The 16,577-nt window shown below is 38.5% G+C and overlaps 1 protein-coding gene across 1 annotated transcript in view; it reads right to left on the bottom strand.

Moving 5' to 3' along the window:
- Window positions 1–15,092, bottom strand: part of LOC120745901 (B-cell receptor CD22-like) — a 17,003-nt gene extending 1,911 nt beyond the window's left edge. The window contains exons 1-8 of the mRNA XM_040051109.1: window positions 15,024–15,092; window positions 14,227–14,610; window positions 13,618–13,917; window positions 13,287–13,541; window positions 12,762–13,022; window positions 9,039–9,176; window positions 8,693–8,953; window positions 8,410–8,496 (exon numbers count right to left, since the gene is read on the bottom strand). Of these exons, the coding sequence (XP_039907043.1) occupies window positions 8,410–8,496; window positions 8,693–8,953; window positions 9,039–9,176; window positions 12,762–13,022; window positions 13,287–13,541; window positions 13,618–13,917; window positions 14,227–14,610; window positions 15,024–15,066 (1,729 nt within the window). The 5' untranslated portion in view covers window positions 15,067–15,092. The remainder of the gene's footprint in view (window positions 1–8,409; window positions 8,497–8,692; window positions 8,954–9,038; window positions 9,177–12,761; window positions 13,023–13,286; window positions 13,542–13,617; window positions 13,918–14,226; window positions 14,611–15,023) is intronic.
- Window positions 15,093–16,577: the final 1,485 nt, after the last annotated feature.

Raw genomic sequence — 16,577 nt, 5'->3', positions numbered from 1 at the left:
GGCCAACAACTGCTGCAGCTCTCAAAGGCACCAATTGTTCACTGGACCATCATTTCTATTGGGCCCTTCAAACGACTCCTTCCCCAGAGTGATGACTTTGAGCTGATACATCCGGAGGTGGATCCAGAAGTTCGCCCTGAAGTAACGACCTTCAGCTCAATGGTTAAAGAAAGCTCGCTTGGAGCTCAAAGGTTTCTTACATTTTCCACTTGGAGAGCTTTGACTCGTGCAGTCTCCACACTAATCAAAAAGGCAAGGAGTGTTGCAGATACACATGGTGGCAACACTGGGGATGAAGAAGAACAAGCAGTAAAAGTGATCATTAAAACTGCACAACAAGATGCCTTTGCAAGGGTGTTGCAGTGTCTAGCCAAAGGGGACCGAATCCCAAAACAAAGTCCACTGCGAAAGCTGACACCATTTCTGGACAAAGATGGGCTATTAAGAGTTGGCGGCCGTATGTCCTCAGCCGATATGTCTTTTGATGATAAACATCCTCTGGTCATTCCCAAGACGCACATTGCTACATTATTGGTCAGAAGATATCACGAACAGGCTGCGCACCAAGGACGCCATTTCACGGAGGGAGCTATTAGGTTGGCAGGACTTTGGCTGATTGGGGGAAAAAGGCTTGTATCTAGTGTGATACACAAATGTGTAACTTGCAAAAGGCTGAGAGGTAAAATGGAGGACCAGAAGATGTCAGACTTACCATCTGAAAGACTTTCACCAGATCCACCATTTACTCATGTAGGGTTGGATGTTTTTGGACCTTGGATGGTGACTGCCCGAAGAACAAGAGGAGGGCATGCGGAAAGTAAACGATGGGCAGTAATGTTCACTTGTTTGACTACCAGAGCTGTGCACATTGAGGTTATAGAGACTATGACCACTACAAGCTTCATCAATGGGCTCAGACGTTTCATTGCCATAAGAGGGCCGATCAAAACAATCAGATCAGACCGGGGAACAAATTTCACTGGAGCCTATAAAGAACTCAGACTTGACACATCAGATTCTGAGGTGAGGAATTACCTTAAAAGCAACAAGTGTACTTGGATATTCAATCCTCCCCACTCTTCCCACATGGGTGGGGTGTGGGAGAGGATGATTGGTATCGCTCGGCGAATCTTAGATGCTCTTCTTCTGAGGCTGAATCCATCGTACCTCACACATGAGACACTTGTCACCCTGATGGCAGAGGTTACCGCCATTATAAATTCAAGACCATTGGTCTCAGTGTCTTCTGACCCAGAAGCACCGGCAGTTCTCACCCCATCAATGTTGTTGACACAGAAACGAGATACGTTGACTGCTCCCTCTGGGAATTTTGATGTTAATGATCTGTCCAACAAACACTGGAAAAGGGTCCAAGCACTCGCTGATGCATTTTGGAAGAGGTGGAAAACGGAGTATCTGACCACGCTTCAAACACAGAGAAAGTGGACAACAGAGAAGCCAAACCTTCAAGTGGGAGATGTTTGTACTGATGAAGGGATTCGCAAGTAAAAAGGACTGAGTGGCCTGTTGGACTTGTGATTAAAGCCTTTCCTAGCCAAGATCATAGAGTACGTAAGGTGGAAGTGAAGGTAGTCAAGAATGGCACTCCTAAAGTGTATTTGCGGCCAGTGTCAGAGGTTGTTTTACTACTACATCCAGGGAATGGGTAGTGGTATAATTCATTATACCAGGCGGGGAGTGTGCTGCCACTGCTGGGGTGCAGTAGCTCCACCACCCCACTAGGGGGAGGAAGCGGGTTTGTGTACTCAAGTTTCTCTAGTAAATATAGGAAAAGTTCATGGAGTCTGGCCAAGTTGATACCAGCTCACAAAATATTAGCTCTGAAGTTGGCTGTACTGGAGCATGAGAAATATATGCTTGTAAGTACGATTATATTCTGTGTTCATGTTAAGCATGTGATGTAAAATGGGTTGTTGACTCTCATATTTGAAGCCGGCATGTTAGCTGCACTGCCGATGCTAATGTGTTAGCATGTCTATAGCTGGGTTTCATTTGACGTAGACGTGACGTCGACGTAAAGCGCGAAATTTGACTGGAGGGCGGAAGTGAAAAAGATCAGCGCAAAATCACAGACAGACAGTACGCAAAATGCCTTTGTCCTGTGTTTGTTTACGGATGCTCCAGTAGGTCGACCCGAGAAACTGAAAAACGGTATTTTAGGGTACCAAAAATAGCCCAACGAAGAGGAGAAAATGGAAAATTCTAACCGAAAAACGTAGGAAAAAATGGATTTTAAATTTACGTTTACAGTCGGGAGGAGCAGAGTCTGCCAATGCCCGTGTCTGCAGCGACCACTTCGTCAGAGGTAATGTTATGTTTGCAAACGAACTTATTAGCATTATGTTGTCGTTAAATTCTCGTTTACTTAGTGCTTTTAAGTTAGTAGTCTAATATTGACTTGATTGGGACTATAGGCTGCCCAAGTGCTTTGCAATCACTTCTCCATCCTCCTTTGCAATTACCCAAGTCTTCAGAGGTGTCTCGTTAGACCTCTGAGAATGGTTTACCTTGAAACAAACAACTGTCACTCTAACGAAGTCCTAAGGATTTGGCATGTTTGTTGGCGTTAAAGCCGCTAACGCTAACTGTTAGCGTGTTTAAGATAAAGCAATATAAGAACAAACACTCACCCTTGCAAACACCAAACTGTATCCATCACGGAGACGTTTTGTTCCAAGGTTGTGGACCCACCCGCTGACAAAAAAATTGTACGCCTCCAGACTCTTGAAAGCTTTCATTTGCTGCCTAGTGTAGTAAGAAGTCTGGAGGACCAAGTAGTTGGTGATATCCACAGCGTCGATAGTAGGCAAATCCTTTACTTCTGTGTGTTTCGGACATTTTCAAAGAATACGGATCACGTCCGATATATTTTTTAACTATCTGTTTTATCTCTCCCGAGAAACGGGGTCTAAAGTTGCACAATAGCTGCTCTCCTGACTCTCCACAGTGTCCTCCATGTTTACTTCCGCCCTCCACTCAAAAATCGCGCTGCCTCCGCACGTCATCAGAACCACGTGACTGCAACCCAAGTATAGGAAATTCCATTATGTGTTAGCATCAAGCTAGCGGGATTTTGAGTTAACATGTTTTCATTTATTTTTCTTGGTTTTACCAGCTATAGTTCAAGTTGCTAAGTCTTCAGTCTGTACTTTGTAATGTGAGGAAATATATTATGTTCCAGATGTATGTTTAATATGTCTTTTCTTAGTTTTGTAGTTTTACAGTGCCTTCATTAGGGAGACAAATAAACCTGCAATAGAACTGGAAGCCTTTTGCCTCTCCTTTTGAAGAACTGTTTATCTATCTGACAAACCTGGGCATCAACGATCAGGGAGGGCAGAATATTAGTAATACATGAGTATGTTAATGAGAGTGTATCACTGTGGTATTTTAAAATGCTATTTCATCAGCCTGAAACACACTGGCTTCCTCAAAATGCTTTCCTTACTGCTTGACAGCCACTGGTAAAACATACAATTAATCTAAGGCTTAACATTAGTAGTGCTTTACTTACCTTAGTCCCCTTCCAGTAAAATATGTTGGTGGTAGTCCGATGTATCAGAACTCTGCCGTCTACTCTAAAAAATGCTGAATGACAAGTCAGCATTGTTTGAGAGCTCAAGCTAAAGTGCACTTAGGTTCAGCAGGCAGGAACAGGATCCAAAACACATCAGTACGTCCACCTCCGAATGGCTTAAGTAAAACAAAATGCTGACTTCGGATCAGCCTAGTCAAAGTCTTAACCTGTACCTGAATCAGATGCTGTGGCATGACTTCAAAAACAGTTCATATTGAAAATCCTCCAATGTTGCTGAATTACAGCAATTCTCCAAAGATGTGTGGGCCAAAATTCCTCAACAGAGGTGTAAAAAGCTCATTGCCAGTCATCGCAAATGCCTGATTGCAGTTGTTGCTGCTAAGAGTGCCCCGACCAGTTATTAAGTTTAGGGGGCAATCACCTATTCACACACAACCATGTAGGTTTGGCATTTTTTTTCCCCTTAATCATAAACATCTACATTTAGTATGGAAGAGGGTTAGGGTCCCTGGAAGAAAAAACAAGAAAAAGTGGGCATGTCTTTTTTTTCCAGAATTCTGGAAAAAAAAAAGAAAGAAAGATCTGAAACATGTAAGTGTGACAAAAATACAAAAAAAAAACAAAAAAAAAACCCAAACAGGAATTCAGGAAGTAACACGTTTTCACACCATAGAGAGTCTAATGGTGTCATCTTTGGTGACATCTGGTGGTCAAAGTATGAAGAGCAGCTTAATCCTAAAAACTTGAACTGGACTGCTTCATGATGATGACCTGCTCTGCAGAGCTGAGCTAAAGATTTTGTTTAACATCACGTGACCGTTGTAATAGCAGGCTAAAACTTTGGTGCTTTGAACATTATGTCTATTTGAATAATAAAGATTTCATTATAGGTTGGAGCAAGCTTGTGGTGTGAGGTCCATGCCTCTATGTGCTCATGTAAATAACCAGTGGACCATTTATATAAAATATACAATAACTTATATGTATAGTTTATTTCTTATGTATATTTTTGACCTGGGGTTGCTTGTGAACTAGTTTTTATTTATTTGTCTATCCATGAAGCCAGGCATCTAACCAGACGCTCACTCTGGATTTCATGACCTTAGCCTCCAGTAATACAGCGAGGAATCTTGGAGGCGTTTTTGACCAGATGTGTTTTTATTCATCTTTAATGCCTAAAATGAATACTTAAAATACATTAAAAAAAATTAAAAATACTTTTAAAAAAATCCATTTAATTCTGATTGGGAACATTTCCTGCAAAATGGAAACAAAATGGCATTGTTGGCTGGCTGCCACGAGATGGCGCCATCAACACTAAAGTTAGATGTTCAACGTGCCCATAGAGCTGAGAAATACTACAGTCAGAAAGTTGGAGTTGACCTGTCAGAGAAGGTGAAGACTGAGCTGAAGCCACTGTAGGAGAGAGTTTAAAAGCCTCTTGACAGGAAGCCCATGATCACCAAGCTCACCAAGAATTATAAAATGTTAATAAATAAATCAAGAAACAAATTTATGAATGAATATGGAGATAAATTCTTCTTAAAAGGTTGATAAATGCATACAATATATTATAATACATAACCCATAAGCCTAAACTGAGATATACAAATGTTTGTGAGTAATTTTACAAATGCATGTTTGAAGCCACACACAAATTCAAATTGATTCAATCACACATAAAATTATTTTACAAATGCATTTATATGTACAAAGCTGAACTTCCTACTGTATCTTTACAATTTCTTTGTTTCATATCAGACATAATGTAGAGCAAAATAATTTGCGTCACAAATAATCTGAAAATCTGACACTTTTATCAATTAAGATAAAATATTTATATTTAAATAAATAATTTATAAACTGAAAATGTTTGCAGATGTGTTTTTGTGCTAGCTTCCCTATATGGGACATTAATTTTAACAAGCCTGCTAAATAAATAACAAATCAAACAAGAGCATGTCAATGTGTAAATACTGCATTAATTTGGCAACAAGTAAAATAATAGTAATGAAAAAGATCGCTTTGCTCAGGTTGAGGTGTGGGTCATCAGCCAATTGGAAGGACAGTGGATTGATTGCTTTCTCCACATGATAAAGTATCCTGACCAAGATGCTCAACTCCAAGTTGTTCCTTGTTCTTCCATCAGAGCCTGAATATATGTAACTGTGTGCATAGAGAAAATGCTATATATGTACACTATATTGCCAAAATTATTCACTCACTCATCCAGATTATTGAATTCAGGTGTTTCAATCACTTTCATGGTGATAGGTGTAAAAAATCAAGCACCTAGGCAACGCGACTGTGTCTCCAAACATTTGTACAATGCAAAGTGCTGGCTGTAGTGGTGTAAAGCATGCTGCCACTGCACACCACAGCAGTGGAGATGTGTTCTCTGAAGAGACAATTCACGCTTCTATGTTTGGTAGTCTGATAGACAAATCTGGGTTTGGTGGTTGCAAGGAGAATCGTGGATTAAAGACATGGATGAGCGAGGTTTGTGTGGAAGAACTTGACTGGCCTGCACAGAGTCCTTATCGAACACCTTTAGGATGGATTCGAGTGGAGACTGCGAGCCAGGCCTTCTTATCCAACATCAGTGTCTGACCTCACAAATGTGTGTCTGGAAGAAGACACTCCTAAACCTGTGGAAAGCCTTCACTAAAGAGTTGAAACTATTATGTGACGTCTGTGGCAGCAACAGAAGTGTGTATCAACAATGGATAATATGGAGTGCGGGAGAGAGTACCACCGTGCAGGATTTAAAGCGTGGAAGTACTGACATAACTTTAAGTTTTAGTCTGTAAAAGTGACAAAAACATTAGCATCCACTGTACACGTGTGGGAAGAAAACTTCTTTCTACAGAAAAAATTTAACTTAAATTCTGAGCAAGCACAAGGAATGTGAAATTCACAGAGAAACTCCCCACTGCAGCACTGGGTAAACCTCCACTGGCCCCACTCCTGCTAAACACGTGAAAACAGACTTAAGAGCGACAGGACTTAGTGCCACTCAATCTTTGATTTTATTTATTTTTTGCTGTGTTTTACTTGCATCTACTAGAAAGAGCGCGTGTAGACACAAAACATTATTTTATTTTATATGCTAGAATGTCACGATTCGGCTGTGTGGCAGGCAGGAAGTGGACCCAAACGCAAGCTCACAGAGGCAGGAATGAACTCAAAACACAGCTTTATTGCTGGAGGGAAATGGCAAAACAAACTGATAAGAAACTACACTGGGAAGCAATACACTAGCACACAGGCACACAGCCATGAATGAGGGAGAATGCGACACTGAACAGAGGGAGACGCGGACATAAATACACAGAGGTTTAACGAGGGAGGTGGGAGCACACGGGGAACACAGCTGACACAGATAATCATAACGAGACAGGGCAGCAGCAACACAACATGACGCATACTGACGGGAGACTGTCAAAGTAAAACAGGAAGTACACAGAGGCGCAGACAGGAGGAGAGAGGGAGCACGGGGAGAGCACAGGCATAACGGGCTGGGGAAAACATGGAATAAAACACGAGGGGAAACAAGGGCTCACAGATACATAGAGGAGCACACAGGGGGTAAAAGTCACAAGGGGAAATCAAATAAGGAACAAAATACAAAAATACATGAAACTAAGAATGCTGGGCCAACATGGCCCAGGATCATGACATAGAATATGCAGAAAATGGGTTTAAATGTCTTCAAGTCAAAGACAGTTGCATATAATTAAATTTTTGCTTAATGCAATGTGCATAAGATTAAAAGATTAAAACTCATAAAACTATTTTTATAAAAGGCTTTCCATTTGATTCAATTTATATGATAGATTATGCATAAAAAACATAATTGGTCTGAAAGGTCTGTTGCTTTATTCAGGTTGAGTATATATTTTTTTAAAAGTAACCAAGTAACTAAATACTTTTGAAAATTAGTAATCAGTAAATTAATGGGATTACTTTTTGGAGAAGTAATCAGTAATTAGTTACTAATTACTTTTTTCAAGTAACTTGACCAACACTTTATATAAGTACCAGTCACTTTACCGTTCCCTGCTGAACTGCTGCAACTTCTATTTACGCATATTTAATATCATAAGAGATCAAAATCTGAAACCAGCTGTATGAAATTACTACAGGAGGGTGAACATAAAAAAAGCTTTTTTTTACTTCACTGAATTGTTCGGCAGTGACTATGACACATTTTCATTTAAAGGCTCCACATTCATATTTCATTCTTTACAGTTTGTAAACGCATACTTCTCATTTTTTCTTCACCTCAGCGTAGAGTTCCTCTTGGCCATGAGCTCTCAGTGTTAAGCTGTTTTCTGGCTTGTTGACTTTCACCTGTGCGTACACCATATCGTGCTGCTGTCCTCTGTCCTGCACTGAGTCAGAGGATGCTTCAAATGCCAGCTTAGAGAAGCTGACCTCTCCATAATGGATGTTTTCTTCCTCTTTTTCTGTGTTATTTGCTGGCCCTTCAACAACCTGCTCTTCGTGAGGTTGAATCTATGAAATAAGCAAAGTAAAATCTGTGATTTAGACCTATAGAGTCCATTCTTAATCATGTTTTTAGACATTTGAAAGCATGTGACTAGGTGGCTGTTTACAATCATGTAAACAGCTACAGAGTTCAGTATTGTCTTACCCAAGTCTGTTGTTGAGTTTGAACGCGTTGACTTTAACCACCTGGACGACATGAGAGGCAATAAAAATTTATCTGTTTATGTTGAATATATGTGTGAGTAGATTTCAGCTTGATGAAAAAAAAAACATTTTAAAGTGCAGCTAAAATATCACAGGTAAATATCATGTCTTCTAATGTGATGTCTGATACTTACCAAGAAAGATTATCAAACAAATGAGTAAGATGATCCCAGAGATTCCTCCAAGAAGTAGGACCAGCGTGGAGTGATTGTTCTGCTTTCCTGGTACATGAAAAATAAACTGTGTGAGTCGAACAATATATAATAATGTGGAGTTAAAGATACCCTTGTTAAAGTTGTTTTGGTTACATTATCGTCAAGTTTCAGTGTAACAATGTTATTAATAGATCAACAAGGAAAACCTAAAAGATAAATGGGAGAAAAGCATGGCATTAGTGGCTTCAGCCTTTATCTTTACCTCCAACAGTCACATGAATCTCTCCTGATGTCTGATTACCCAGATCATTAGTAGCCACACAGTAATAAACTCCTCCATCTGTTACATTGAAGCTGTAAATCTCTCCTTCAGATACTTTCACAGCTCCATCTCTGCTCTTATTGAACCAGGTGAAGCTGCTGACTGGAGGTTTGGCTCTGCTGGAGCAGGTCAGCTTCACCCAGCTGCCTGCTGACACCAAAGCTGATGGACTGATGGATGCTGAGGTGTTTTTAGGAGCATCTGGAGAAAAAAATAAGAAAGTCATATCCCATAAATCATGTTGTCCTATAGGATTAAGTTCAACAACAAACTCTGATTGTCTTACATGAAACACTGAGAGTCTCTTCTGTCTTTGCTCGGTTCACAGGATATCTGGCAGAGCAGCTGATCTTCGTTCCATCATGTGTGCCTGCTGACACCAAACCTGATGGACTGATGGATGCTGAGGTGTCTTTAGGAGCATCTGAAGAAAAAAGAATATCCCATAAATCAAACTCTGACTGTCACCACTCACACTGATCAGTGTGCTCACAAGCATTATGATTCCCACAGTCTTCACTATAGTGCAGACACCAACCAGATTTCTGTAATGCAAGAAATTAGAGCAAAGAAAACTTTTTGAAGTAACAGAAGAAATGTTTAATAGTAAATAAGACCATTTAAAACGAATCAAAGTGATGGAAATGTTTACTTTTAAGCAACAGTGTAAAGGATGTTGCAGTAAAAAACTTGTATCTTTAATGTTTAAAAGCTGAATTAATGCACTGTGAGAGATGAAGTATAATCTTGATTTTTATAAAATAAAATTCAGTATCTTATAAAGCAAATTTCTTTTTATCCTCGTTCATAAAGTATATCACAAAGAAAACTAGAAAAGAAGGAAAATGGAATTTAGAGCATTCAAGATGGCTGCTAGGGTGCAGACACACAGCTTGGCAGGTCCTCTGCTTTTTCCAAAAACAAAACACCTAAAAAACATCTAAAAACCCCTGGATAGCATTCAGAAGTTTTCTGATGACTCTGTGGTGGTTGGATGCATCAGCAGGGATGATGAGACAGAGTACCGGGCTGTGGTCGACTCCTTTGTCACGTGGTGTGAGCAGAATCATCTGCAGCTCAACGTGGCAAAGACCAAGGAACTGATCGTGGACTTCAGGAAGACCAGGAAACACTTGACCCCTGTTTCAATCCAGGGGGTCAGTGTTGACATTGTGGAGGACTATAAATACCTTGGAGTACACATTGACAATAAACTGGACTGGGCTAAAAACACCACAGCACTTTACAGGAAGGGCCAGAGTCGTCTCTATTTTTTGAGGCGACTGAGGTCCTTCAACATATGCCGGAAAATGCTGAGGATTTTCTATGAGTCTGTTGTGGCCAGTGCGATCCTCTATGCTGTTGCATGCTGGGGGAGCAGGCTGAGGGTAGCAGATGCCAACAGATTCAATAAACGAATCCATAAGGCCAGTAATGTTGTGGGGATGGAGTTGGACTCCCACAAGGTGGTGTCGGAGAGGCGGATGTTGTCCAAAATAAAGATAATGTTGGATAACACCTCCCACCCACTCCATGACATGCTGGTCAGTCACAGCAGCACGTTCAGTGAGAGACTGAGATTACCGAAAAGCACCACTGAACGACACAGGAAATCTTTCCTGCCTGTGGCCATCTCCCTGTACAACGCATCCACTTAACACACTAGTTATTGCTACAACTACACATGTTTCTTTTCCAGCTATTTATTAATGAGTGACGTATGCATGTATGTATGTATATATATATATATACATATATACATATATGTGTGTGTGTGTGTGTTGGTTTATAATGGAGCACTGTAACAAAAAAATAATTTCCCCCAGGGATCAATAAAGTATTCTGATTCTGATATTGACATCAACTTGTTTTTTTGTTTTTATACATTTTTATCTTCTGTGGAGTTCGACATGTAAAAGAAAGCAGGATAATTATACAATTCTCCCAGCCAAATGGAGTCAACATCTTTTCTTCACAAAAATCTTGAATTTTGATTTTGATTATGAATTTATACCAAGAAGTCAGCAACAAAAGTAGCAGAAGCATTAGCATCAGCTAACTGGGAGCATTTATTGTGTAGTGATGATCCACAATTCTGCAGCAGTCACTTCACTGACATTGTCAAGGATGTTATATCAACATATTCCATTAGAGGTCGACAAAAAATAAAGAAAACATCTAATCTGCCCTGATTAAACAAAGAGTGCAAGAATCTAATGAAAACAAGAGATCAATTACTAAAACAGTTCCTGAAAACAGGTCTAACTCTGGATAGACAGAGATTTACTTCAATGCGGAACAAAGTAACAAGAAGTTTGAGTACGAGCCAAAGCAAATTTTTGGTATTGGTAAAATTATCTGGCAACACCTAAATAAATTACTTGGCCATCATTCAAACAAAAGCAAAAATACAATTGAACTTTATGTAAATAACTCTATTGTTAGAGAGCCTCTATCTATTGCCATTAACTGAAACACTTTCTTTATTTCATCTGTTAAGGAGATCAGTCAGAGCTTTGACTCAGTCGTATGCTCTGATAATGTGAATGATGCTGGTCAAAATTTGTTCACCATTACTCATATTTCAGACACTGAAGTTATTAAACTAATTACAGGTTTTAAGACAATCTAAAGCACTTGATGTATATGGTATTAACACAAATTTCCTAAAGGAACATATGAATTTGCTTGTACGTCCAACAACTCATGTTTTGAATATGTCTTTCGAACACTCCATTGTTCCAACAGATTGGAAAATTGCTGCAGTTACACCAATTTTCAAAGCAGGTGTGAAGACTGACATGGCTCATTATCACCCCATAAGCATACTCCCGGTCATATCTAAAATAGCTGAGAAGTGGGTGGTTAAACTCCTCACTGCTCACCTAGAAAACACCCAACCCTCATTACATCCATTGCAGTTTGGCTTTCGGGCACATCACTCTACAGATACTGCAAATAGTGTCCAGCAGGTGGCAAAAGATCTTACAGCTGCTTTAGCATTAATGCATAGCTGGCTGGAGGACTCATGCCTAATGTTGAACACCTCAAAAACTGTCTGCATGTATTTTTCAAAACGCCCCTTAAACTTGAAGCAGTCAAACATATTCCCGCATGGAGTAGAGCTTGAATTAGCTCCAGAATTTAAATATCTTGGGGTCATTCTAGACCCAACATTATCCTTCAAGAGTCACATAAATAAAGTGTCCCAGGTACTTAATTTAATAATCGAAATTTTAATCATATACGTAATAATTTAAATATGAATGTTGCAAAAACGTATTTTTACTCATTGATCATCTCTCATATGGACTATTGTTTGATGTCCTGGTCACTTGCTTGTCCAACAACACTTAAAACTATTGAAAAAAACTGACTTCCCACCACCACCATCATGTGTTAAAAAAACATAAATTACTGAACTTCAATAACTTAGTGAAACTTAAAAGAGTGTGTTTAAAAAGTCTTACACTGCCTTGCTCCACCACCACTAAAGCAGTTCATTAGGCATAAAGAAAGCTCAGACAGGACCACTCGAGCTACAACCTGAGGAGACTTGTTTATACCCCACAGACGGACATCATTTGGGCAGAACGTCCTTTCTGTCCAGGGTGGCCATCTGTGGAACAGTCTTCCTCAATCCATTAGAGAATGCTCGACATTCAACTTGTTTAAGGCAAAGGTTAAAAACTGGTTATGGACAAATCAGGTGTGTGATCATGTATAAGTTGTATATGTATATGTTTAATGTTTTATTTGGGAATAAAATGGTGTGTATGTGTGAGTTTGGTGATGGAGTTTTTATTATAAATGAATTATGAATTTATTTTATAAATTATTATGTCTATTTTTTATGTTTTATGGACAACAGATGGAAATTAGCCCTTGGCTATAATCTGGTATGTTTACATTCATGTATTTTTTTTTTACATGTATGTTCATTAACATACACTGTCCCAAATAAATAAATGAAATTAATTTTTTAAAAATAACTGGTGAGTAATTTTACCTCCAACAGTCATGTTAATCTCTGCTGATGTCTGATTACCCAGATCATTAGTGGCCACACAGTAATAAACTCCTCCATCTGTTACATTGAAGCTGTAAATCTCTCCTTCAGATACTTTCACAGCTCCATCTCTGCTCTTCTTGAACCAGGTGAAGCTGCTGACTGGAGGTTTGGCTCTGCTGGAGCAGGTCAGCTTCACCCAGCTGCCTGCTGACACCAAACCTGATGGACTGATGGATGCTGAGGTGTCTTTAGGAGCATCTGGATAAAGGTGTGTCACATATTATCATTATTCATTATAAATAGCTGACTTTCATAATAATAATAATAATAATAATAAGTAAGACAATTTAAGGTCAATAAATATTTTCAAGTCTAACGCATGAACAACCACACATTATAGGATAAAGTACATAATTTGAACTTCATCAAGCTAAATGTACTTCCTTCTCAACTCACTTTTAACGAATACGACAAAAAATGATTATAAAAAAGCTTTTGAAACTTAGTGCTGAGTAATTTTACCTCCAACAGTCAAACGAATCTCTGATGTCTGATTACCCAGATCATTAGTGGCCACACAGTAATAAACTCCTCCATCTGTTACATTGAAGCTGTAAATCTCTCCTTCAGATACTTTCACAGCTCCATCTCTGCTCTTCTTGAACCAGGTGAAGCTGCTGACTGGTTTGGCTCTGCTGGAGCAGGTCAGCTTCACCCAGCTGCCTGCTGACACCAAACCTGATGGACTGATGGATGCTGAGGTGTCTTTAGGAGCATCTGGAGAAAAAAGAATATCCCATAAATCATGTTGTCATATGGGATTCAGTTCAGCAACAAACTCTGATTGTCTTACATGAAACATTGAGAGTCTCTTCTGTCTCTGCTGTCTTGTTTCCTTGGTTCACAGGATATCTGGCAGAGCAGCTGATCTTCTTTCCATCATGTGTGTCTGACAGAGTGATGTTCTGCTGGATTTTAGTTGTAGAGCTTCCATCTGTGTTTTCCTCTATTTTGTTGTGAGAGTCTTGTTGGAGATTCCAGGTGAGTTGAGGAGGGGAGTGTGGACAGGGAGTGAGAGCTGAGCAGGTTATAGTGACAGACTCCTTCTCCTTCAGATCACCTGGGATTGTAATATTGGGCCTCCAAGGAGAGTCTGTGGTTTCACATACATATTCATTATAAAATCACACTGACATTTGTACCACTGATTCAAATCTGCAAACTTGTTCTAAATTCATACTGTGATTTATAAATGTTATCAAGTCCTTAAAATAAAGGCAGAGCAGAATTTATAAAAAACAAGCAATCTTCTGAGTGTCATGCTGGGACAATCATTACTACTGTAACACAAAATTTGCTCAACTGATATTGATTATAATCAAACAATACATCAAAGTCCTGAATGAAGGTTTATTAATAGGCAAAACAAAATACTGGAAAAACAAAAACAAAACACTATTACCTCTGACTGTTATTTGAAGAGGATCACAAGAAGCTGTTGCCTTGAATGTTTCTCTCTCTACTCTGAAGAAGTATGTGTCTGTGTATGTGGTGGTTAAATTAGAAAACAGAGTGGTGCAGTCTCTCTGACTCAGGTTCCCAGTAATACTCATTGGATAGATGTTAACTGCTGCACTACTGTTGAAGATCACATTGTTTGGATTACCGCCAAATTGGGATTGATTTTTAATCCACACTCCAATAATTTTTCTTGTGGTGATAAATTTCTGTTCTTCTTTGGGTCTAAACCTACATGGGATTTGCAAACAAGATCCACTCAGTGCTTCCAGCTTCTTTGATGCATTTATGAAGACTGCTGCTCCATCAGAACAATCAGCCAAAGCACCTGTAAATACAATTTAATTATTAATCAATTCACAAATTAATCTTAGTTGACTACATGTTTCTTTATGCCCAAACACAACTTTACAAACAATTTATTTAGTGAGTTAATATTTTTGTATGTGAATATTTTCTTGTAAAATTAAACATTTAGCTGATAATCCAGCGATAACAGGAACATTTCAGCCACCATCTGCTGTTTGGATGTAAATATTGGATGAAAATATTCATAATCAGAGTTTCAACACTTGTCTATTGTAATGCTTGAAAGTGCCAACATTTTGTTAATATTTTCCACTTAAAACATTTTAATTTAAAGTCAGCACAAACCGTAGCTCCATGTTTTCTTTGTTACTACATGAAGTTCATGATGTAAAATTACTCTAATAATGCCTTTAAAATAACTGAAATACTCACCTGAAACAAAGAGGACAATCAGTAACATGATGACTGTCTCCATGTTCACACACAGACTATTCTACTGCCTGGATTAAAAAAAAAAGACAATTTCACGTATGAAGCTCTAACACTGTACTTTTTTTTTTTAGTGTTTTCGATTTGTACATCTCTTGTTTTCTTTTCTTGTAGTGCTATGTTGAAATAAAGAAAAATGTAACACAAAGCAGTAAAACTAAAACATCAGTAAATAAAATTACTTTACATGTACCTGTCAGTGTAGTAAAAGAAATATAAAAAGTTACTGAATAAAAGCAATAAAATGTTTCCTTACCAAACAAGCCCAAGTGTAGTCTTATCACTTTACAGTTTTAGAAGAATTACAGTGAACTGTGTTGCCCAACCAATGTTAGAAAGAAGGAAGTACAGAAAGAGAACATGCTGTTTAAGTGCATTAAAGTCACAAAACTGTTGTAGGCGTCACCTGATGCCTCTGAGAAAAAGTCTTCAGTTCTGCTGCATACTGTGATAGAGGAAGGCAGACAGTACATTTAAAGACACAAATTACCTACACACCCTCAAAGACCTCTTTATTCACTTTAGTTTTTTTCAAGCTTGCAAACTTTTATAGAATATATTAATCAACATGAAATTATTATTGATTACCAGGAATTATATACACATGTATGTAGAAAACACAAATGATGCAGAAAGGATAAGTAAGATACCAATTTCCTGAAAAGTGATTTTTTTTTTAATTCACTTTCCTTGTTTCATTAAAAATGCATGTTTATGTTATTAAATACATTTCATATATTTATTTGGTGGGAATTTTTAGCTGAAATTTACTCTCATGAATCGACACAAAAGACTTTGTTGACCAACTTCCTCAAAATCCAGTCACAGTGAAGTCCCTCTGTCACAAGCACTTACATTTACATTTATCTTGTAGCAAATCTGCAGCGACTGCATCAGAACTAAAATAAATCACAAAGTGTGAGAAAGGGCACAGTAACAGTACAATTTGGTTGTTGAGCAGCAACACCAGGCATTTGTCTTTTGACACATGAGTTTAGTTGTGGACAAAAAGAATTTTATATCTGAGCTCAATAAATGTTCAGCCATTTTTAATTAAGCCATGAATTCAAATATAGATGCTAAAATAATAATGAATATGACATAAGAAATATAAGCTATTAAACCCCACCATCTAATATAACGAAGTTTTTCTAGATACACTCAATGAGAAATCATTTCTAATTTAACTGGTCTAAATGCAAAATGATTATAAACCTGTAATTAGTTCATCTAGTAGACTTATTTAATATAATATAAAACAGAATTGGTTTGTTCCTCAAAATCAGATCTCAGTGAACGTAATGGTCAGTGTTGCCAACTTAGCGACTTTGTCGCTATATTTAGCGAGTTTTCAGACCCCTTACGCCTAAAGACGTGAACGCGCGTATCGCTTTTACTCTCAACAAGCAGCGGGTGCTGTAACGCAGTCAGTTCTTCTTTTACTCTTTTACTCTTATGCTGTTTTGTGGATCACAAGATTTAAAACTACTTATAAAC

The sequence above is a fragment of the Simochromis diagramma genome, unplaced genomic scaffold (genome assembly GCF_900408965.1).
Source record: "Simochromis diagramma unplaced genomic scaffold, fSimDia1.1 OVJJ01000131.1, whole genome shotgun sequence".
Lineage (NCBI taxonomy): Eukaryota > Metazoa > Chordata > Actinopteri > Cichliformes > Cichlidae > Simochromis > Simochromis diagramma.
Note: the sequence above shows the minus strand (reverse complement) of the source record. Positions and strands in the feature narration are given on the sequence as shown.